Raw genomic sequence first — 25822 nt, 5'->3', positions numbered from 1 at the left:
GGTTCAGTAGATAGGTCCGTGTCCTTCTCCGTAAGAAAAGGAAAATGTGGGATAGATTTAGGTTACTGGGGACTGATGAGTCAAAATCTCAGTATCGAAAGGCTCGGAATACTTGTGCCTCGACCCTCCGTAAGTCTAGAAAATTGTACGAAGGAAAACTTGTTAAGGAATCCATAGAATGTCCTAAACGCTTGTATTCCTATATAAACCAAAGGACAAGGAGAAAAGGAAATATTCCTGCTCTATGGGGAGACAGTACTGCTTCATCATTAGTGGAGGACGACTTTGGTAGGGCTCAAGTGTTCTCGAACTACTTTAGCAACGTATATACCATAGAAGCGCCCTTCCCGTCAGCGCATACAGATCCCCCACACATACACTGGACAGCGTGACCATTAAAGAACTCGATGTCTTTGGTCTGCTAAATAAGCTTGACATAGGTAAATCCACGGGGCCCAATGAATTACATCCTAGGCTACTGAAGGAATTATCTAACTTCGTTGCAAGCCCTTTAGGTACATGCTTTAACCCATCCGTTACGCAGGGTCGTTTACCAAAAGACTGGAAAAACGCCATAGTAAATCCTGCCTTCAAAACAGGTACGAAACACAAGCCTGAGAATTACCGCCCCGTTAGCCTAACTAGTGTGGTTGTTAAAATCTTAGAAAAGATTATTCGGAAGGGGCTGTTTAAGTATCTCGATAAAAACCGGATCCTTTCGGAGAAGCAGCACAGTTTCAGAATAGGTTATTCTTGTCTCACTAACTTACTAGTGGCTCGTGAAATCTTGTGCGCTCTTAAGGACCAAAAGCTACCTGTGGACGTAGCCTTCATTGATTTCAGTAAAGCTTTTCACAAAGTTCCGCACAACCGGCTGTTATATAAGTTAGGAAATGTCAGGATTAAAGGCAATCTATTGATGTGGATAAAAGACTTCTTAGTTGGGCGTCAACAAAGAGTTCAGGTGAACTCAAAGTTATCTAGCTGAGGAACTGTGCTTAGTGGAGTGCCCCAGGGTACAGTTTTGGGGCCAGTGCTATTCCTCTTGTATGTAACTGACCTTCCTCGGTCTTACTATATGCTGACGATGTCAAGATATGGAGAACGATATGATATAAGAGTGATAGCTTAGAACTTCAAAATGACCTGAAGAAGTTATCTGAATGGTCTCAAACGTGGCATTTGCCGATTAATACATCCAAGTGTGTTGTGATGCATATCGGTCATCAAGGTACAGATGCATGCACGATGAATGACACTGAGCTACCTGTCGTCCAGACATATAATGACTTAGGAGTCATCGTTAGCCTAGACTTAAAGACTACTGCACACTTCCGTGCAATAGACTCCAAAGGTCAATACGTAGGGCTTTTAGTCATGTCGACGCTAAGACGTTTTTGACTTTGTATACAGTGTTCGTACGTCCTAAACTTGAGTACTGCATACAAGCGGCCAGCCCCTGCTTAAAAAAAGACAGTGAGCTTCTGGAAAAGGTTCAGAGAACGGCAACTAAGCTGATTCCCGGAATAGCGAAGCTTCCGTATGAAGCTCGACTGGCCAAGCTGAACCTTTTCCCGTTGTCAAATCGCAGAACTAGAGGCGACTTGATTACAGTTTTCAAATTGCTTGGTGCTAAATTTGAACCTAATATGCCCTCATTTTTCTTGTCTTCCAAAACAGAGAATTTACGAGGACACTCCAAAAAAGTTCACAAGCCAGGAACAAATTAGTTGTCAGCTGACTATCGACTTTCCTATCGAATCATCAACGAATGGAATTCACTACCTCAGCACGTGGTTGAGGCTCCATCCGTCGACTCATTCAAAAGAAAGCTGGATCAACTGAGAGGCCACCATTGCCAGGACTAACACAGGCCATCAGGCCTTCTGTCCTTCCCAAACTGAAACTGAAAGTGAGACATTTAGAGTATTGTATCGAATTCATTGACCCATATCTTATTAAGGATATTAACTCACGTGAGCATGTACAATGTGGGTAAACAAAATTATTGGATGGTATTTCCAAACCTTATTACGATGAGCGCTTAAAACGCTTAAAGTATTTCCTCCTGTCATGTTGCAGAAAGGAACGAGTCCTTACATCGTCATTCTGTACCCTTAATTACTATTTGGGTGTTGATATGTCGTAACGTTTTGCTACTTCCATCAGTAGTAATCTTCGAATCTAGAGCAACTGTTCGAAAACCGAAATCTAATAAAGACAGGGTGAAGTCCTGTAGTCAGCGACTGAAACGCATTACCCAAACACGCAGTTTCAGCTATACCAGTGAATCCTTTCAAAGGGAAGCAGCAGTTTCGCTGAAAAGCAAACTGTTAGGATTAACACAGGTTCACCAATATATTTCACCAAGTCTCATTAACCGGAATCTTTGCCTAGACGGTTAAGTGATCTACTGTTATTGAATACGGTGTTTGTCAAGAGTGAACTTCATTGTTTTTATCCAAAACTATTTGATGCACTCATATTAAATATCAAAAATTATAATGATGTTGGAAAATGACATTTTTACTATCATTGGCAATGTAATTCATAGAAAATTTGCACAAGTTTTAAAGTGAAAAAGAGTTTTAATGACTTCAATACCTCGCAAGTTCGTTCGTGCTATTAGATGTGTACCTTCAAAAGCGCCTGCTTTAAATTTCGCGAGTACATCTTTTTCCAAGGTCTCTTCAAGGTCCTCTTCAACTTTTCGCTTCACTCAGATTACTGGACATAAAATCTCCAGGAAATGATGTTACTTCAATTTCCCTGTGTTACACCTACCTAAAGAATTCGCTTATTTTTTTAAAACTAATAGAAGGAGTAATAATTACATACAATTGTTACTAATATTTATCACATGCTTTAATATCTGGCTTGAAGACCTTATTTCCAGAGTTTTATACGTTATATAAATTTCTCTGCACCCTTTATAATTATTTATACAGTGTGTATTTTGCCGCACTTATGTGTAAATTTATTTGAACCATAAATGGACATAACCGTCAACGTTCCCCCTGATTCAACTAACGGTAAACTTGAGAATGTGACTTCTAAAACATTTGACAAAACGTGCTCTGACTCTCACCACAACAATAACTCTCTTCCGACGTCATCCACTGCTTGTAAAACACACTTATGTCAAGGAGTTTATCTACCTGATGACGATGGATCTATTCTCACTCCTGAACATGCCTTTGTACAGTATCAAACCCGGTCTGAAGACCAAGCCTGCCAGATTTGTGGTCAGCCAGCTGTCGGATTCCACCATCGGGCATACGTTTGCGAGGCCTGCAAGGTAATTATTTTAATGTGTTGAGATTAATCTAGTTACCTAGTGATTCTTTAACTAATATCTATCCTTATATTCATCAATAGAGTGTTCATTCATCAGCGAAATAGTGCACATTATTTAATTGCAGATGTATTTTCAAATTGGATTACTGTAAACTTCCTGACTTCCAGTCATTCCCCAAATATCTGTTTAAAAATCTCAGTACTAGTCTAAAGAAGATTCAAAACATACCTGCACAATCTGGGATACAAACTCTAACAATGAAAATGAAACATAGGATTACCTCACTTCTAGGTTTTAGAGGCTTTTTGACAAATACACACTTTTTAGTTCGCTTTATTTTTGCATGCTATTTAATGAACAGATATTGGACTAATTTGATTGAGTGAATGCCTAATTTGTAGCCGTTTAAGAACCTTAATTTGCCTCAGTACTTCAGATTCGTAACATCCGCAAATTTGCCTCTCTGTGTGTGTTTAATCCCAGTGTTACGCTTTAAGACTACTCCGTAACAGACTACTTATTTTTAAAAGATTTAATTTAGTATATATTTGAATACTTGTGAAAATATATGTGCTGACTTGTTCTCTTCCTAAGTAAATTCATTGTGACATTACTTTAAATCCATTACTTCATTGTTGTGTACTGATTCCTACCATATTTCAAACAAATATTTGACCATAGAGATCTGTCCTCACTTGTGAAGATTATTGCGTTTCCATAACCCTCACTGCATATCTGATCAGTAGCAGTTTTGATGGATAATCTGAAGTGTTTTGTGTTGTTTCTCTGTGATAGCAGATATGAAAACTGGACAAGTTGAGTAATTCTGTTTTTAGATTTACATCTTAGCTATAAAATGTGAAGGCCATATAAATAGTTTGTAGTAGTCATACTTTAAATAATTGAACTTTATTTTGGTACAAGCGAACCCACTTTTACCAGTGAATTCTCGGTATGTTGTTTTTCCTGTTGTTGTTGTTGATACTTGCAGAAAACACATCTACCAACTTTAGTTTTTAACACTCCGGAATCGATTCTGTTTTTGTATATACTGTTGATTTTAATTTTACTAAGCCATCAGTTGTTGGCTAGAGTTGAACATGTTTCGGAACCACACTTTGCCTGATCAACTGAATAGTAAATTTTCAAACTAAGAATCTCATTTAAGTCCCACCTACATAATAATATGTCACATACGAACATAGCGTTTTGGACTAAATTTACAGTAGTCCTCAGTCTCTTCTCAAAAATCGCACTTCGAGTTGAACTAAGCTCGACAAAGTCATTTAGATAGACAGGCTGTTATGTTGTAATTTTAATATGGCCATACTTTACTATCATTAATTCCGTGATCAAGGCTAAATAGTCGTAGTCGCGTTTTTCTTAATTTAAGCGTTTATGAAGTTTTCCAATGAATATTTTGCAATCTTTCACCATTTTTAAATAGTGTCACAAACTCAAATTATTATGTTTCTTTTAGATAAGCAATATTATGAGGTGGGGTTTTTCAAACTCAACACGTCAAGTGCTTATAGTTAAACCTTTAAATTTTTCGGTCATGTCCATTTTAACTGTACCAAAGTTATAGTAAGTGCTTTTGGTTGATATGTGGCTCCTAACAAGTATCATAAAATATCAGTTTAAAAAATCACTTTACTACTCGCTAAGATCCGCCGCTTGTTATTTCACTCACTATTATTTCCGAGCATACTACTTGAAAATCTAAAAGCGTACTCAATTTATTTTTAGTCTTCGCTCTTATATCATATTACTGCAGTACCTTTTTTAAGACATCGACTGATAAAATATTATTCAGCAATAAATTCTTAGCTCTGTTAATAATCACAAATAGACAAGAAGTAGTTTATGATTCTACAGATTCAAAAATACGGGGTGTATAAATCCATCCATATATTTTCAGTCACACTACTTCATCATATAATCTTCATTTTGTCTGCGTTCTTTCTAGTTGTAGGGTATCTAATAGGATCTGATTTTTACATGGGCGTGATGGTACCTTACTGATTTGAAAGGTTCCGACGTTATATCCCTGTGAACTATTTAAATATGTGTTTTCTAACCTTAAGACACAGTTGAAGTTTTCTGTGATTCTGGCTTATATGTAGTTGGTTTCTTCTCATCTCATGATCAAGGTAGTACATTTCTTGTGGAATAGATATATCCTAATACATCCTCAATCTCACCTGAAATCTGAGGATTAGTCAAGTTTATTTAATGATTGATTGGGTTCTGGTAAGTGTTCTATTATTTGACTGAGACATTAAAATAGTTTTCAAAATAGACATGCATAACAGCGGTGCATAAAACCCGTGACTGTAAATATAACGTTTATGAAAGACGATGAATTTTCAATGTTCGTTGTCCTATTTTCACATTCTTTTTGGTTACTACTTTTATAGCCTGATTATTTCTGTATGTTAGCTTATTTCCCTGCCTCAGTGTTGATAAGTATGGCAAACAGGGCTATTCTGCAGTTGCCATTTTAAAGTTTACAGAGTAATTTTCGATTTCCTTGAAGAAATTCTCTAAAAAGTATATGTTTGCAAATTTTTAAAAAACTACTTTTCCGGTAGATATTCTTAAGCCTATTATGCTACAAAAGAGTTATATACAATGGGATAGACTATCCCATTTTAGGGTTTAGTTTAGAGTGCTAGGTAGTCAGTAGTGTGTGCTTGTATGAGTCAGTGGTTTGGTAGTAATAACTTTCGATTTTCAACCATCACGTTGTTGACTCGAACTCACTTTGATTTGAAGGGTTGTATGATATCATAAACTCACACAAATTGTGACTTGTTGTTTTAAGTTGTATTAATAAAGAAACACATCAACAAATGTGACGGTTGCATGTTCGGTAGTTAGAGACTTTGAATGACGGCTTGAAATCGTTCTCAATGGCACAGGTGCATTCATTCCTTTCCTACCTTTAGGTCCTAAGTTTCTAAATCTCGAATTGTGTATTGAATGTACAGTCTTTTTTATTACCATTAATACTGTTACCACTATTATTACTGTGTGATTTGCCATCTCTATGTTGCGTTTGACTGATCTACCTGGCATTTATAATCAGGAAGAACTAGGCAACAGTTTCTTCTCAGTATGAGGATCCTCAACAATACGCATGCACTTCACTCAGGATTAAAGTCAGAACTTTCAGTTCTCGCAGCAAACGCCTACCCTTTAAAATCGCTGACTTCGGACTCATTGGTACATTTTCAACTTCAATTAGATCAGTAAAATAGCACTATGATCATCTAATGTGACTGATAGAAAAACTGTTTCATCCTCGGCTTGCCTGAACCCTACCAATCACTAGTGGTATTAAACAATCGTCGAGGTATATCGCAAATTGATCGGAGTCAACATTGTGTTATTGGGTATTAACTCCTTACTCTTAATGGTTGTGTGCTTGTCACGATAGTTGAAGATTTTAGTTCCGGTCCCTGATGAGTTGGTGGGTGCTTAATACTAAGTATCATACTAGAACAAAATAGCTATCCTATTTCCTCTAATTTTCTCCAATACTTTAAGTAAGATATCTATCTGTGACGAATACAACCTAGAATTCAGATCAATATGTACAAAACCATTTTAACTAAAATATATTAAAAGATGCCGTGATTGGTTTTGGTCAGTTTTGTTTTTTTCTTGCTAAACTCATCAGATTCAATCAAGTGTGTGTGTGTGTGTGCGAGAGAGAGAAGAAACTCGTTATTACAGCTCACCATATCATCGTCTTTCGTTTTAAATACTTTCTAACATTTCTACCGTTCAATGTCTAATCTCTGTCATGTATGTGTGCACACGTTTTGAATTTTCTTTCTGAAAGTTTAAATTGAACCAAAGTTTTGTTTACCAAGTGTGTTTTAGCTACTTATTTAATTATTTTGATTATTATACTGCTGTGAAATGTTTGATAAACCAGAACAGTTTCTAAGTAGTTTTATTTATTGAAACTACAAATAAAGTAAAGATTGTTAATGTAATATGAAATACTCTTTTATATATTTGTAAATTATAATGCGTTTTATAGTTAGATTTATTTACTTAGAAAATTCATTTAACTATATAAACAAAGAAGGAAATACACATTTTCGGAGAGTAACCTAAATAGATTCGTGTTGTTATTCTGTAGTTGTTGGTTGTTTCAAAGACATCTGTAATCAAATACCTTTAGTCTAAGTATATTTAATTTTATAGGGTATACTGATTCTGAAGTGTTCTTTTCAAAGCTGGATAGTTTGATCGTGGAGCTTTCATTGTTCTTCTGAAAAATATCATCAGTACAAAGTTCTGGTGGAAGTGATGTATTCGAATTTCTTTACATATGACTCACAGCTTATTCTGTCGATCTCGATCTTGACTGGTTGTTGTTGTTGTCACCCCTTAATCTGTCATTCTGTGTATCTTAATTTTTATTATCTCTCGTTTTGTTCGTGTTCTGAGTCTTAAGGTTGTCTATGATTTCTCTGATTCGTTGCTAAATTAGGTCGATTTCGATATGTTTGTTAATTGCTGATTAGCCAACTGAACGTCAAGCTTCTAAAAATTCTCTAATGTTTTTAGTACTTCTTCGATCCAAGATTTCTTCACAGTTGTCCTTTTGATTTGCTTTTCATTTTGAACTTCTTCTGAGAATTATAGAGTTTAATATCTTATGAAGAGATGTAGTATGTATTTCTCAGTTTGATCCAGTTAAATAAAATGAAATTTGATTGGTTATTTATGTTATTTCGGTATCATGACATATTTTCCCATATCATCTACGAGTTTGTTCTCTTCATTCTTGATTCACATTCACAATTGACTAAAACTATGTATGAAAAAATCATTATAAACGTTACTTAAATATGAAAACACAATATTGATTTAAGTTTTTTTTAAATGTCTTATCAAATGCCCTGGTACGGCCGAGAGTGGGGAGAGTCCGCTCTCCCTCTCCAAATGCTCTCACATGGCCACGCGTATATAGCCTCTGCCAGAGAAGTCCTACTCACTGCCTTCTCGTGGCGTGGGTGTTGTTTACGAAAATGGGAGGACGAAAAGAGAATGTCCGGCGCTTTAACCGAATTCCAAACCAATGGTGCACATGGGCTTCAGTATCTTGCGGGAACAAATGGAGTATGAACCAATTGTTGGTCACCGGCTTTCATGGGACTGCATCTCCTTACGATGCTCCACTGCCTCGTGGGTCAGACCTTCATGTAGAAGTCTCCGGGTGTTGCCCCCTAAGAAAATCCCCTGCTTTGGTTTGGGCACCCGGTCAGTATCACAGCCCTTACATATATCAAATGAGATTTGTGTGGCGCATATGTATTTGGTGCCTCCTTGTACCAATATCTGTATGCTGAAATAAAATAATAAAACTTAGATTTTAGGTTTAATTGTATTTTTCTGTTCGATCTGGATTAGTAGTTGTGAGTACGATAACAATTTGTTATTAACTTGAAACAATTAAATTTGCAAAAAATAGTATCCACACAACATCATTTTAGATCGATCGTTATTCAGAAAAAATTTGCTAACTATATAATACATGTTCGTATAATGAACTTCGAAACTTACCTTTCTTTGATTCGAACTTAAAATACAACTTGACTAACTGCTTTTCATTTATCTAAAATCCAACAAATGATCAAAATTATGATCTGGAGAATTCCGTCTCTGTAATCGACTTAACACAAACATATACTGTATCAATAAGAGTTGACAAACTTTTCTTTTCTATTCTGCTATATTGTGTTCTCCCAAATTCAAATCTTCTGAATTCTTCATGTCCCTTCTTTTTTTCTCTTTCCAAATTTATTTCACTGGATTATACTCCTTGACTAACATCTTCAAACCCTAATCTGTCATATTCTGTACAAAATTAATAATGTAAATACATCATTGATCGCATATATGAAACTTTTTCATGTTTTATTTTGTTTAATGGTTATTGTTCATTAACTTATTCTTATTATACTCATTATTTTGCTTTGTTGAAAATTATCTACAATCTGAGTAACTCATTAATATCATTTCTGACTATATTGTTAAGTAATGTGAACTCCAACCTTTAATAGAGATTGTAGATATTTTTCAAACAAAAAAAATAATTTCAATGGTTGAGATCATGAGTCAGTTGAAGTTAAACCATCATGGAAAACCTGGAAGCACTGGATGACCGTTTCATCCTATTGTGGGACTCCTCAGCAGTGCGCATCCATGATCCCGCCCTCCGCGAGAATCGAACCCAGGACCTATCAGTCTCGCGTGCGCGAACGCTTAACCACTAGACTACTGAGTCGGCATCCAATGGTGTTAATGTCCAACTTCAACTAATTATTATCAGCTAGTATAAAGCATAAATATAAAGTTTTCATATAGCGCTCATTTTACAATTATTCAAATGAATATGTGGATCCATTTTATCTGAGTAACTATGTTATATATTTAGATATACTATAGTCCATAAATAATACATAACTAAAAAAAGGGTTTACCAAAGTAACCTAATAATCTTTTAACTAATAAATTACATTTCTTTTAATTATTACAATGTGTTGCTATCTAGTAATTAACGAACTCTTGTAATTAAAGAAACAAATGGACTCTTCATTTATTTATTTATTTATTACATTATATAGCTCTTTATATGACGTCATTTAGTTTGTATTTAACATGAATATAACTTGTAGATCATTGTAATTGAATGGAAAATTGATACTCGATAAATATAGTCTATAGTGATGTAAATACTTTATAGACATATATAAGTATTATGTATACTATAATGACATTATTACATCAGTTGTCTCAGTTACAAAGCTCATCATTTTATACTCATCTATTAACCAATCATTGTTTATGGTTACTATTCTTTTTATATTTGTCTATCTGTATGTATGTGTGTGTATATATATCTGTGCTATTAGTCAATAAGCACTCATAACTATACATATCGTCTATTTGAAATACTGTAATAGTGTAATCATATAAACTACTCAGTGTAAATTCAATAGAATTACTTACTTACTTACGCCTGTTACTCCCAATGGAGCATAGGCCGCTGACCAGCATTCTCCAACCCACTCTGTCCTGGGCCTTCTTTTCTAGTTCCATCCAATTCTTGTTCATTTTTCTCATGTCTATTTCCATTTCTCCGCGTAATGTGTTCTTTGATCTTCCTCTTTTCCTTTGGCCTTGAGGATTCCATGTGAAGGCTTGTCTTGTGACACAGTTGGGTGCTTTCCTCAATGTGTGTCCTATCCACTTACAGCGCTTCTTCCTGATTTCTTCCTCCATTGGGATCTGGTTTGTTCTCTCCCACAGTATGTTGTTGTTAATAATATCTGGCCAACAGATCCGAAGTATTTTGCATAGATAACTGTTAATAAACACTTGTATCTTCTGGATGATGGCTTTCGTAGTTCTCCAGGTTTCCACCCCATACAGTAGAACTGTCTTGACATTTGTATTGAAAATTCTGACTTTGTTGTTGGCTTGTGGACAGTTGTTTTGAATTCCAGATGTTCTTCAGTTGTAAACATGCTGCTCTTGCTTTGCCGATCCGCGCCCTCACATCTGCATCAGATCCACCCTGTTCATCAATGATGCTGCCCAAATATGTAAAGGTTTTTACATCTTCCAAATCTTCTCCGTCAATTGTGATTGGATTGGTGCATTCTGTGTTGTATCAGAGAATCTTGCTTTTCCCTTTGTGTATATTGAGACCTACTGCTGTTGAGGCTGCTGCCACACTGTTCGTCTTTTCCTGCATTTGTTGTTGCGTTTGCGATAGAAGAGCCAGATCATCTGCGAAGTCTAGATCGTCCAATATAATATTCACTTGTAAATTAAAAGAACAATTTTGTTGTTGTTGTTGTAAATACATAAACACGTGAATATTTATCAGAATAAAACTTTGTTTTAATTGCTAGTTTATTTTTTTAAATAAAGAAACAAACAAATGTTTATCACATTTTCATCCTCATCATCATCATCATCATCATTTTATCTATCATAGTTTAAATGTGATTGTCATCACAAGTGTCCTGACTGATGTGCTCTTATATGCATACAGCATATATGAATTAATTTTTTCTTCTCTTTTTTTTCGCTGTTTTCTTTTTTTGTTTGTTTGTTTATACCATTTCCTCAATTGATAATTGTCAATAGTTAGTAATTGTTTTATGAATATTACTAGAGTAGAGTGTTGGTTTATTGATTAAGTTGTTTGATCTTTTTTTCTTTAGCTTTGAACTCAGTTTTATCTACTTTAATTTAAGGAACTTGAGTATATCATTAGACTTTACATTAAGAGTGTGATTTGTAGGGATATAGGCTAGACTCTAATTTATGGGCGACCTTTGAACGAATCTTAAGTGACCTTGAGAAGTATTAGTCAATCAGCAAACAGTCAGTATAGAGTAAAAATATGTTATACAAAACCAAGGAAATAAAGTGTATACACTTCTTATACGTGGTTCAAAAACTTGTCAAGGTAAGAAAGAGGTTCAGAGGTTCTAAAATCGTAATGCGTGCAGTAGAGGAAATCATCTATACGGCTACAGAATAGTCGGCCTCTGGAGTCATGATAAAGTCTCAAATACTCTCTCAGCCTCGACCACATAGCTTCAATATTGCTTGTGTGCACTTCGGTTGTTGAGTGCACAAAATGCTACTTGTGGATAACGGCACGATGCGCATAAAGAAACCCATTTAAAAGTCTGTACGCTCTCCAAACATCCGTATATATTGTAGTACCTGGCTGCAGCCAGTGTTACTGGTGCTTTTATTATCCAGTTCGCATTAATTGTCGTAATTTGCCTTAGTTAGGAATTATAAATGAGGTTTTCATCACGAACTGACATCAGCTATAATGCCAGAAATTTATTTAGCCAAATGAATGAAAGGCTTTCGCGTTAAAATCCGAGATCTATTATCTTATACCTGATTGATTTGTCCACCAAATTATAGTCTTGCCGTTTTATTTGTTATAGCCTCTCAGTTATCACGTTTTGTACAAAATTCCCTGTGAACCGATCGTACGTTAGCATTAAACACTAAAGTTGGCACCGTAACATTCAAATCTCCAAAACGCTTCTGATTGGCTCGTCCATAAATTAGAGTCTCGCCGGGATATATATTGATCTGTAACTATTAAATGAGTTAATAGGAATATTACTGTTATTATTACTCATTTTATACACATTATTATAATCTTGATATAGTGGCTGTTCATCATATTAATTCAATCCATTATGATAACTTGGTTCGGTTCGCATTTATGCTAGGGTTTTTTCATTACTTTGACTGGTTAACTAATATACTCAATTCTAATATCAAGATAACAATATATGGTTGTACTTAGTTTCAGGAGAAATTTAATGTATTTGAGAACTGTTAGTGGTGATATATGACCATAAAAACTGTAGTAAGAGTAGTCTATAATTCAAATATAAGTTGTTACTCCACTAAACTACAATAATAATAATATATAGTTTGATTGAAAAGGAGAAGACAGCTACACTGTTTAAACATTTCCGTGTTTGAAAGTCAGTTTTTGTTAGATATATTTGATGCAAAATGTAAGTTAATCATTAATGTGCTTGATTGCTTTTTATCAATTGTGTTGCAGATTTAGATTCTTCTAGATCTATTTCAACCTAAAGTGCTAGGTAATTGTATTGCTAGTGTATGTGGAAACTTAATAAGCGAACGTGTACTTGGTTATTAGAGCTGTTTGAGTATTAAATACAGATTTTCATCATTGTTTCATTTATTGAATACACTATTGTTCACTTTTGAATCAGTGTTTTGTTTTACTGGCTTATATTTCCGAATATCATGTAACGATGAAGTGGCCAATGTTGAAGTTAGACATATGTGATTAGGCAAAAATGGGAATCTTCATCGACTGAGATGCTTGGGGTAGATACTACGTGTACCCAACCGCGATTTCAGTTCACGTAAGAGTGGGTTGAAAGAGAGGAGCGGCCCAACCACAATGTTGCATTAATTCATTAAGTCAGTAACTGTTGATCTAAGCCACGATAGTAGAGGGTGACTACTTCGTTTAGGGTCTGGGCAATGACTAACGTCAATGCCTGAAGACATTATGCTAGACAGATCACAATCTCCCAGAATCTGTCAAAATATCACAAGTAGATTTGTTTTCTATCCTACTCTAAATCTTGAGTTTAGACATTTTTTTCATAGATCTTCTTTCATTCTGTCTTTTCTAACCACTTTCTAAACGTTCAATTTATTATTATTATTGCTACTACATTGTTTCGACTCCTCCACTTTTGATCTTGGTAATTTTTTCTCGTCATGTTAATCTGAAATGAGAACGTAAACCAACACAAAAATGCGAACCAAATTCTTCAGAGATTATCACTGGTTGATGATTCATATCCTATTTCATCAGTTAGCATTATTAGCCTAGAGATTGAGTGTTCGCGAGCGAGACCGAAGGTTTTGGGTTCGAATTATGCGTACGGGATCGTAAATGCGCACTGTCGAAGAGTCCCATACTAGGACAAAATGGCCATCCAGTGCTTCCATGTTTTCAATAGTGGTCTAACATTGATTGGTACATGATCACAATATTATTATGTTGAACTGTTCGCTTTAAAGAGTGGGTCGGTATAAAACAGATGTTCGACCATAACAAAACATGAAATTTAAACCATATAAGATATGTATATATATATTCAAATCAAATGACGTTGTTCAGACGAAAAAATGAAAGATCCATAGTTTAAACAATCCTTCTTAGGAGAACAAAACTCTACCAGAATCATCCACCTGAATGATAAACTTTCTTTACTACCTCAAAACCGTTTATTTTTTTTATCGAATTAGTATTTCAAATGATAATACTTTCATGATAATCAATTTCAACAATGTTTAATCCGGATTAACTTACATAATTACTTTTCTTTCTCCCAAATGTAAAATATCATTGTTAAATAAATACTTATCTACAGTTACGAATTACTGAACTCCTATATCACTATCATCCTAATACTAATCACAGCTTTTGATGGAGTTTTGTTCTCTGAGCTCAGAGAACAAAACTCCATCAAAATCATCCACCTGAGCTACAAATCTCCAACATCTCACTAATCACAACATATAGTTGATAAATAATGTGTGTTTGAATTGTATATGGTAATTTTTTTAAAATTTTTATTAAAGAACCATTTTTAAGTCCAATTCAATACTATACAGTAATGGATTAGTAGCTTAATACTTAACAAAATTGAAATTATTAAATCTTACGAGATTTTGTTCTTTTATTCAAGTTGAAATTGTCATGAATTAGAGATTGAATATTATTTGTTAAGAGTCAAAGTCAACTAAAACATATTTTTTTAATAATTGAGATTATGAGTCAATTGAAACGATATCACTATGGAAAATTTGGATGCACTGAACGACTGTTTCGTTTTAGTGTGGGACTGCCCCCAAATGCCCTGATATGGCCAAGAGTGGGGATAGTTCGCTCTCCCTCTTGAAATGCTCTCATATGGCCACGCGTATATAGCCTCTGCCAGGGAAGTCCTACTCACTGCCTTCTCACGGCATTACTGTTGCTTACGAAATTGAGAATACGAAAACGAATGTCCGGTGCTTTAACCGTGCTGGTGGACATGGAGAGTTCACCTAGGGGAGTTGGAAAACCCTCATTCCAAACCAATGGTGCACATGGACACCAGTATACTGAAGGAACAAATGGCGTATGAACCAATAATTGGTCACCGGCTACCGTGGGATTGCATCTCCTTACGATGCTCCACTGCCTTGTTTATCAGACCTTCATGTCGAAGGCTCCGGGTGTGACCCCCTAAGAAAACCACCTTCAGTTTGGGCACTCGGTCAGTATCACACCCGTCACACATATCAAATGAGATTTGTGTGGTGCATATGTATTTGTTGTCTCCTTGTACCAATATCTATGTGTTAAAGTGTGGGACTCTTCAGCACTGCGCATCCATGATCCCGTCTCGCGAGATTCGAACCCGAGACTTATCGGTTTCGCGCGCGAACGCTTAACCTCTAGACCACTGTCAAGGCATCCAACAGTGTTAATGTTTAACTTCAATCGATTCATGAATGGTTGCGCAACCATTTATCCATTGTCTCAAGTAAATACATGTCTCTTTATTTATTTATTTATTTTAACACATATATATTGGTACAAAGAGGCACTAAATACATATGCTCCCCACAAATCTCATTTGTTATGAGGCTTAAAGGTTTTGCATTCGATCTTTAATGAGGTGGAGATTGTTAGTGTCCAGTATTTCCTAGTTTCTAATGATACCCTAACTTAAGTCAATCTATAGCGAATATCATTTGTAAATATTATTTCATGTCTTCAGTCATCATTATTTGACCACTTCAAAATGTTATTGTGTATAATTTTAGAGATTAAGCAATTGTATAAATGAAAATGTATATTCTATCAATTATTGAATAAATTATATCTTTTCTTATTGTGTTTTACATGTATGTATGGGGTAGGTAAGTTAAAAGCAACTATTGTTATAAATGATATTATTATTATTCAAAATTGTGTTTTTCTTTATGGTGTATGTACGTGTATACGTGTTCACATAATTAAACATACATAGATACAAATAAATAAAAAAAGATGAACAATGAAGTTGACATTTAATACTAACAAAAAAAAAGAAAAAAAAAGAAAAAGAAACGAGGGAAACTTTCTTGTCTTATATTCTTTGTACTTCAACTATTTATTCATATTTAGATGATTATTATTATTATTATTCGTAATATTTCATTGTAGATCCTAATTGCAGAAGTATTTCTCTTTTACATTGTGTTTCTTCTCAAATGAATGAATAGTTAAACAATTTCATAAAGATATTATTACCTTAATATGATTCACTGATATGATATACATTAGTTTTTATTATGTATTATTATGATTACCATTATTATTACTATTACGATTATTATTATTATTAACATTACCGATAGTTGCATGATATTACAGCAAATGAAAGTTTAAAATGTAGTTTGTATATGTTGTAATAAATACTGTAGTCTAAACATAAAACCTGAGACAAAATGAACAACATCACTATTCATGATGTATGTATAGGACAATCTATTTAAGTATATGTATATATCAAAGTTCTCTCTTGAACAACAATCACCTTAAACATTTGATTAATCACTTTGTAATATTCAGCATTACTTTATTATTATTATTTGAATTACATATAAATCTAGTTGATTTGATTGTAGAATCAAATGAACAGAATCACATGTTTATCATTCTCTTATATATATATATATATATATATATATATATATATATATATATGCACAAACACAAAAGAAAATTCATTGATTAATGTGAATTTATGACAAATATGCAATTTAATTGTGGTGGTCGTGTTACTCTTTTTACTGAATTACATGGTTACTAACTTCATGTATAAGTTGAATTGTATTATTTAGTCATAATAGATAAAGGGGTGTGGTTACCTGAAAGTTTCCTTTTGTAATTTAAAAATTTATCATTGACTTGTAATCTCAAATAATAATATGTTTGTCACTAAGTAATGTAACCAATGATTTAATTATCAGGACACTTGAATGTTGTGCATAGCTATATGCTCCTCTAATATCACTTCATCTACTTTAGTTTATGTATTTCGGTTAGATCATTAGCTTATAAACTTCAAAGCACTAATCTATGCCCTTAATTACTGTCATAAATATTGTAATTCATCTGACAAGTAGTAGGTTATGTGCTTGATTAGTATTACTACCCAGCTGCTTAGACCTAGGTGCCATGTGGGGTCGAATCAATGACCTATTAATTAATAAATCCTAAATAGTTCAACTACTAACCAATCGAATCATATTTCCATATTGAGTAGTTACATTACTATGATCATAATAAAGGAGAACAGAAAGTATTCGGTGTTGACATCCTATCCAGTGTTTGATTATTACAATTATGTTCATGATGTCTGTAAATCTTTTGATTTGACTATGTTAAATGTAACTACAAATGAAATGAAATGTATAATATGTATTAGGCTATTCTCACAATTACTGTGATGATGATGATGATGATGATAAACTTTAATGTGTAATCTAGAGTAAACTAGTTTTTAAGTTGACAACATTCTCCTGACCTAATTTTGAGTTCAGTTCATTTTAGAAATCAATTGTGATCTGAGTGTTTCACTTCTTAATTTTCATATTTATCATGATTTAAACAACTAATGAATTTAATCATTCCCTACATTAACATTTATGTAGATCCAGAACGTTTACATAAATTTCCATTCGGTTAGTTAAAAGAAAATCTTTCTTTTTTTTGTTCATTGGCCTGAATCACGCAACATTTGGTAAGATGCTTTTTTCAATGTATCAAGAATAGTTAGTTATAGAAATATAAACAATCTTAAAATTGTAATATTGACTTAAGTTATGTAACACTTTACCATAAGTACAATGAGAGATAATCAATAAAAGGGAATGGTAGGAATGAAATGAAAATAATATTTAATTCATTTTACATTAAATTTGTATTAGTTTTTTTAACAAAAAGGATTACTCCATATAATTTCAACAGTTGAGATCATGAGTCAATTGAAGCTAGATCACCATGGAAAACCTGGAAGCACTAGACGGCCACCTCGTCCTATTGTGGGACTCCTCAGCAGTGCGCATCAAGTTGTGACATAGTAACTCACTGATGACGATGGTGGATGTGTCGCTCAATTTCGTGGATTAGTTGAAGCTAGAAATTAATACCGTTGGATGCTGACTCAGTGGTCTAGTTGGTTAAGCGCCTGGCGCGAAACCGGTAGGTCCTGGGCTCGGATCCCGCGAGACGGGGTTGTGGATGCGCATTGCTGAGAAGTCCGGCGATAGGATGAGACGGTCGTCCAGTGCTCTCAGGTTTTTCATGGTGGTCTAGCTTCAATTGACTTATGATATCAACTGCTGAAATTACTACAATCTCCACAAAACCACTTCTGATACTCCATATATATTTGATAGCGTGATGATTGAGACATTAGTAGTTCAATTATGAAATTACAAATTTGATCTTTGTTCCACTCACCTTGATTTCTGTGATAGACTAATACCAAATTAATAGACGAAAGTTAATTACATAAAGTTTATACTTAATAATTGGGTTCCATGATCTATTGAGTTATATGATCTTTAATGTTAATATTTAATATTTTGACAAAATAGAAACACAAATTAATTTACTGTAATAATTTTCTTTGATTATAGAAATTTTTCATGCGACATACAGCTGCCAGATTACGAAATTCTGAAATTGGATCTACAGTTTCTGAATCAATATGTCCAATGGGTGGTAGATGTCGTGTTGAAGGTCCCGGTCGTGGTAAATGCCCACATTGTCGTTATCGAAAATGTTTAGAGTTGGGAATGACTTTAACACGTAAGTTTCTTTCTTTTTACACTTAAATTTACATATATAAACTGTACTTATTTCATGTATTATATAAGTACTGTTTGAATAAAGTAAGAACTGTTATAGGTCTATAGAGCATATTCATACTTAAGTAATATTTGATCACAAATGCCTTCGAAACATCGTTCGTATATTTTAAAATCGCTTAGTGAGTAATGATGAAGTTAAACTCACAATGCTAAGTTACTTACTTACTTATGTATGTTACTCCCAATGGAGCATAGGCCGCTGACCAGCATTCTCCAACTCACTCTATCCTAGGCCTTCCTTTCCAGTTCTGTCCAATTTTGTTCATTTTTTTCATGTCTCCATTTCTCAACAAAATGTGTTCTTTGGTCTTCCTCTTCTCTTTTGGCTTTGAGGATTTCATGTGACGCCTTGTCTTGTGACGCAGTTGGGTGCTTTCCTCAATCTGTGTGCTATCCACTTCCAGAGCTTCTTCCTCCGCTGTGATCTGGTTTGTTCTCTCCCACAGTATGTTGTTGCTAATAGTGTCTGGCCAACGGATCTGAAGTATTTTGTGTAGACAACTGTTAATAAACACCTGTATTTTCTGGATGATGGCTTTCGTAGTTCTCCAGGTTTCCACCCCATACAGTAGAACTGTCTTGACATTTGTATTTAAAATCCTGACCTTGGTGTTGGTTGACAGTTGCTTTGAGTTCCAGATGTTCCTCAGTTGTAAGTATGCTGCCCTTGCTTTGCTGATCCGCGCCTTCACATCTGCATCAGATCCACCCTGTTCATCAATGATGCTGCCCAAATATGTAAAGGTTTTTACATCTTCCAAATCTTCTCCGTCAATTGTGATTGGATTGGTGCATTCTGTGTTGTATCAGAGAATCTTGCTTTTCCCTTTGTGTATATTAAAACCTACTGTTGTTGAAGTTGCTGCTACACTGGTCGTCTTTTCCTGTATTTGTTGTTGCGTTTGGGATAGAAGAGCCAGATCATCTGTGAAGTCTAGATCATCCAGCTTCATTCTAAATGTCCACTGTATCCCGTACTTCCCCTCAGATGTTGACATCTTCACGATCTAGTCGATCACCAGGAGAAGGAGAAAGGGTGAGAATAAGCAACCTTGCCTGACACCGGTCTTTACTTCTAAGGAGTTTGTCAATTGCCCTCCATGCACGATTTTGCTGTTTAACCCATCATAGGAATTCCGTATGATATTGACTATCTTCTGAGGCACGCCGTAGTGTCGAAGAAGCTTCCATAGTGTTGTTCTATCCATGCTATCAAATGCTTTTTCGTAGTCAATGAAGTTGATGTAGAATGGTGAATTCCATTCAATTGATTGTTCCATAATGATCCGTAGAGTTGCGATTTGGTCTGTACACGATCTATCCTTACGGAATCCAGCCTGTTGGTCTCGAACTTTGGCGTCTACGGAGTCCTTCATTCTGTTTAACAATACCCTGTTGAAGACTTTTCCTGGTATTGAGAGAAGAGTGATGCCCCTGTAGTTACCACACTTGCTTTGGTTTTTCGATCAGAAGTCCTTTCCAGTCTGTTGGTACTTGTCCTTCAACTTAAATCTTATTGAACACAGTGCTAAGTAAGTTTAGTAAATTAGTTTTTGGGGCAGTGAAGCTTTGTCGATTGAGGTGGTTAGAATGTGTATTACATATGCCTAATAACATTCGATACTTTGAGCAACATGTTTCAGAATTCGTCACAATGAGTCAAGTGTATTTACTTTTTGTTTTCCCTTTGATATTAAGCTTTAGAATTATTTTAGATATTTTTTTTATTGTACGAATCCATTCCTTCTTCATGAGTCTAATCTTTTTTTACTACCTTTGATACTGTCATTACTTTTGCTACTCTGAGATTTATCTTGACAATTTCATTTTACTATGCTAATATGTTGTGACAACCTGAACCGTTACTGATATGTGGCAGGTTCTACGTTGATTATGAATGACTGATTGAGGTAGTCTACCCTTAGCCATTAAAAAAAATGAACTATATGATTTTTAACGTTGTTATGTTATATTATAAGGTTGTTCATGTTAATTTAGAGACTGAATTCTAATGAATAGACGATGAGACTATAATTTATGGATGACCTTTGAGCGACGCTAAAGTGACCTTGAGAGTGTCCACCTGATAACCAAGACCATGTGACGATTTAGAATTATGATTTACAGTTGATGATTAAGGTTAGAAATGAGATTTGAGGTTTTCATCACGAACTGACATAAGCTATAATGCCAAAACTATATTTAACCAAATGATTGAGTGAATTTCGCGCCAAAATTCGACACTTGATATCCTGTACATGATTGGTTCGTCCATAAATTATAGTCTCACCTAAGCGACTACTCCACGCATTTGTTTTAAACGAATAATAACATACTGTGCACCTGAAGTAATTTTAACACTATTATTATTATTATAATCCAGAATATAAAATGTAAGATTTAAAACTGAGTATACATATTGTACACCTAGTGAATAAGTTTTAAATATTTGGAAAGTATTAATTTTTCGACTTATATTATAGTAATTCATACAATTTGTTCCTATAACTTCTCATTATTGTATTCCTGTGTTCTTTTTCCTTCTTTTTTTTGAATATTCATGTATTTCCTTCAGTAAGGAAGAGATCAGATTGAACTGTAATTACATAGAGTTTTATAATTATAGCATACTTTGATCTTAATTCTTTATATGTAATTCTATTTAATAGAATTCTTCAATGTTTCTATTTTAGTTTAAAGTTTTTTTTCTTTTATCAATATAGAGATTTATGGAGATTGTAGTATTTTCACAGTTGAATTCATTAGTGTTGATCTTATCTAGACCATCACTGAAAGCCTGAAAGTACTGGAAAGCCGTTTCTTTATAGTGTGGGGCTTTTCAGAAGTGCCAATTCACGACATTAATATCGTTGGATGCCAGTTCAGGGGTCTAGAGGTTAAATGTTCGCTAGTAAAACCGAAAGTCCTGGGTTTGAGTCTCGGGATCGTGGATGTGCACTGCAAAGTAGTTCCATACAAGGACGAAACGGTCGTTCAGTGCTTCCAGATTTTCAATGATGGTCTAGCTTAGATCGACTCTTGAATTCAACTGTAAAAAAAATTTAAACTATAGATTATTATTATTGTTTCGAGTAACTGTCTCTCAGATTTCTCACCTCGATATATACTGTCAAAGTGGATGACTTACAAAGGACATCGTCCATACTCCTTAGTTTACCTTGAGTGAAACCAATTGACAGTCATATAAAAGCTTGGTACATATTAGGAAATTAACTTACCAAACTGTTTATTGCTAAGAATATGTGTATATTATCCTGTTATTGATATTCAGAATTGAGTTTTGATCAGTTTTTGCTAACAATATGCGTATATCCTAAGCGGATACGTATAAATAACAATGAATAGTGCAAAGTATTCCTTTCGGTTCACTTTAGTTCTTATTCATATCTTACAAATGTTGAAATGTGATTGTATTTATGGTCGATTTCTATTCATTTATGATTATTTATCCTATAGGAATCATATTCTATGTTATTTATCCTTCGTTTAGTTATGATGAGTTTATATTAATCATTTACACCCAGTACATTAGGATTATAAGTTAGTGTTCTGTCCGAGGAAGATTTGATCATGGGTAGCTTCTGGGAACTATTTATGAGCTGTTATTACATATATATATATATATATATATATATATATATATATATATATTCGTAACTATTAAGCTACTAGATTATATATTGATATTTCTCTTATTGTAAGCTTTCATTTGATCTGTTGGCTACTATTATACAATTTACTCTCATACCCATAGAAACTTTTGGCTTGATCTTGTATAATAACTATTTCTCATTTTATGGCGTCATGCGATCTGGTTAGTTGATATATAAACCGTGTATGTCTGGAATATACGATTCATAAATCGGAAAATGATATTTGTGTTCTGAACTGAACTGGATTGGTTTAAACGAGAAGTTACTATTTCAGAGGACCAATAAGGCCTGAGTGAACTCAAGACTGCTTATGCTGATTAACACATCATTGTTTTAGTACAAGGACAAGGTCATAAAAGTCAGTGTTCAAATTGGCGATTTTGTCATATGATATTTAATGAACTATAGGACCTAAAAGTTAGAATGTACTTTTCATTTATATTTTGACAAATGTTTTCGAAATCCAACTGCTTTACAAATAGTATAGTAAACAATCATAGAACAAACATTTCCACATCATTCTTTACGCCTTATTATCTAGGTAAATATCTCATTTATGTGCCATTATTGATCAATTTCATTGCATTCAAGTCAAGAGTACATCAATCACTAATTCATTATCATGGATAAAACTTTTATATAGTATTTTCCTCTTATTAAATTTTAATATACATGTATATTTCAATATTACTGATCCAGGTATAGTTAGTCATTACTATCTTAATCACATAATGAATAACTTTAATGAACTAATCTTAATCTAAACAAAATAATTATATTTTAAATCAATATCATATGTTAAGAGAGATTGAGAGTCAGTAAGAGATGTCATGGATTCAATCATAGTCAATTGGATTATGTTTTTATCCCTTAGGTCTTTTTTTCTTTTTTCATTTGAAAAAGAATTTAATTAACCCTACTGTTAAAGGTAATCAACAGATCTCTTATTCTTTGGTCAGTCAGTTACAACGTAGGACCAGGCACATGCATGCATCGTCCCAAATTGTCACACCTCATTAGCACAGAAAGACGAACACCGGATTCATAGAAGCAGTTAACTCAATGGTGTAAGGAAAGATTTTATGTAAGGACATAGTACAGAAAGAAGGAAAGAAAGATATGAAATAATTTTAATCTTATAGTTTAAGGGAAGACAAAGGGTGTATACACCTACGACATTGTGATCGATCGATTTTGAGCCATATCACCCACAGTCTCCAACCATTGATTATAATAGTCATGCGTACCCCCAACCAAATAGTCTGGATCTACCAACATGGCTCAGACCAGTAGTTAGTGAATTCATACACTGATGACATGTTTTGATTTGGCAGCCCCTAACTTCCTTCCAACCATTCCCAACACTATTAATTAATTAGTTATTTTTTAAATTGTGTTTTACAGATTTTTTCTAAAAAAAAAGCAAATTAAATAATGATCCTTTTGTCATGAAAACAAAAAGACCACAACAACATAGAATTAGGAAATGTTTTGCCTAAACATCCATATGGACTATATATATATATATATAGTGGTTATTTATACCATAACAATTCTATTGTAATTAGAATGAGTGAAGATGGTAATGTTTCATTCCGTGCCCCAACCCTCTATTCTTTTCATTCTTTCTTTATGTTTTACTGTTATATACTATCAATTACAAAAATATGTATGGATAAATAATTCTTTGGATATAAATATATTGTTTGTTTGTTTTGAGAAAAAATACCAAAGCAATGAGCACACATTAATGAATAATATTCTAGTTAGAATGTGTACTCTAATCAACACTAGAATGTCCATTCATATACACGAAATAGTATACAATATTTATTATCAAACTATAAATACGATGTTAAGTAATATGGTGTTCAATTTTCAAATAATTGAGTTGTAATAATTATAGTATTAGTAGTCGTGGTAATAATGATATTAGTTTATTGTAGTGAAGTTGTGTTCATTTGCCTTTCATCATTTCATTTTAAGACTTTTTATTACTAGCTTAAACCGTATCACTTAATCACTTAACTTTAAAAATACATGCCCTGGTATGGCCGAGAGTGGGATGGGCCCGCACTCCCTCTCGAAATGCTCTCACACGGCCACGCGTATACAGCCTCTACCAGGGAAGTCCTACTCACTGCATTCTCACGGCATCACTGTTGTTTACGAAATTTAGAGGACGAAAAGCGAATGTCCGGTGCTTTAACCGGATTCCAAGCCAATGGTGCACATGAGCTCCAGTATCCTGTGGCAACAAATGGAGTATTAACCAATTGTTGGTCACCGGCTACCATGGGACTACATCTCCTCACGATGCCCCACTGCCTTGTGGGCCAGACCTTTAGATCAAAGGGTCGGGATGTGGCCCCCTAAGAAAACCACCTTCTTCGGTTTGGGCACCCGGTCAGTATTCCAGCCCTCACACAAATCGAATGATTTATGTGGCGCATATGTATTTGTTGCCTCCTTGTACCAATGTTCATGTGTTTAAATAAATAATAAAACTTTGTTATTGAGTGACATTAACAACTATAGTGATATTGGGGAATAATGATGATTGACCTTTTTTTGTCTGTCAAAGTAGAGAGGTTAAGTTAATTCTAAACAACATATAAGTAATTAAAAGGACCGATATATAGAGAGGAACTTTCTTTATAATTAGTTTTTCACTATGGCTCTACAATAATATATGTATATATTCAGAGAAGGGTTTTTGTGAATATTATATAGTAATTTCAATGGTTGAGATCACGAGTGGATTGAAGGTAGACCACCGTCCAGTGCTTCCAGGTTTTCCATGGTGGTCTAGCTTCAATTCACTCACTCATTATCTCAACCATTGTAATATATATATATATATATATATATATATATATATATATATATATATATATATATATATATATATATATATGATTTAGAACAATGAAATAACACTTACCGAGTAGTCACGTTACGTAATAATTACATAATGACATATTGATTATACAAGAATATTGAATAACTGGAAGCAAAGGTGTTGGAGTGATCCAGAAAATTGCTTGCAAAAGACAAACAATCATCAGGAAACACTAAGATGCGTTTCATCCAATCAGCGTTCACTTGAAGTTTTTGGCCAAAAATATCAAGGAAGTGAAACGTCACATGCAGAGGTTCTGATTGGTTGATTGCCACACTGCTACTATGTTTAGTAGCATTCCAGAATCTTTGAGCAACCAAAGGACATTTAAAATATTATAAAAACCCCATATTTTCTGCACTGGAATGAACCTTGGAGTAAAATACTTCTCGCATGTTTTGCGTCTTC

The 25822-nt window shown here is 34.1% G+C and overlaps 1 protein-coding gene across 2 annotated transcripts in view; it reads left to right on the top strand.

Annotated features, from left to right (window-relative positions):
- The first annotated feature begins 2518 nt into the window (after nucleotides 1–2518).
- MS3_00001276 (uncharacterized protein) overlaps nucleotides 2519–25822 on the top strand; it is a 111464-nt gene continuing 88160 nt past the window's right edge. For both annotated transcript variants that reach the window (XM_051208740.1, XM_051208741.1), the window contains exons 1-2: nucleotides 2519–3298; nucleotides 18605–18776. In XM_051208740.1, coding sequence (XP_051072558.1) covers nucleotides 2993–3298; nucleotides 18605–18776 — 478 coding nt within the window. In that variant the 5' untranslated portion in view covers nucleotides 2519–2992. The remainder of the gene's footprint in view (nucleotides 3299–18604; nucleotides 18777–25822) is intronic.

Source organism: Schistosoma haematobium, chromosome ZW (genome assembly GCF_000699445.3).
Source record: "Schistosoma haematobium chromosome ZW, whole genome shotgun sequence".
NCBI lineage: Eukaryota > Metazoa > Platyhelminthes > Trematoda > Strigeidida > Schistosomatidae > Schistosoma > Schistosoma haematobium.
The sequence above is the reverse complement of the archived record's forward strand: the minus strand, read 5'-3'. Positions and strand labels throughout refer to the sequence as shown.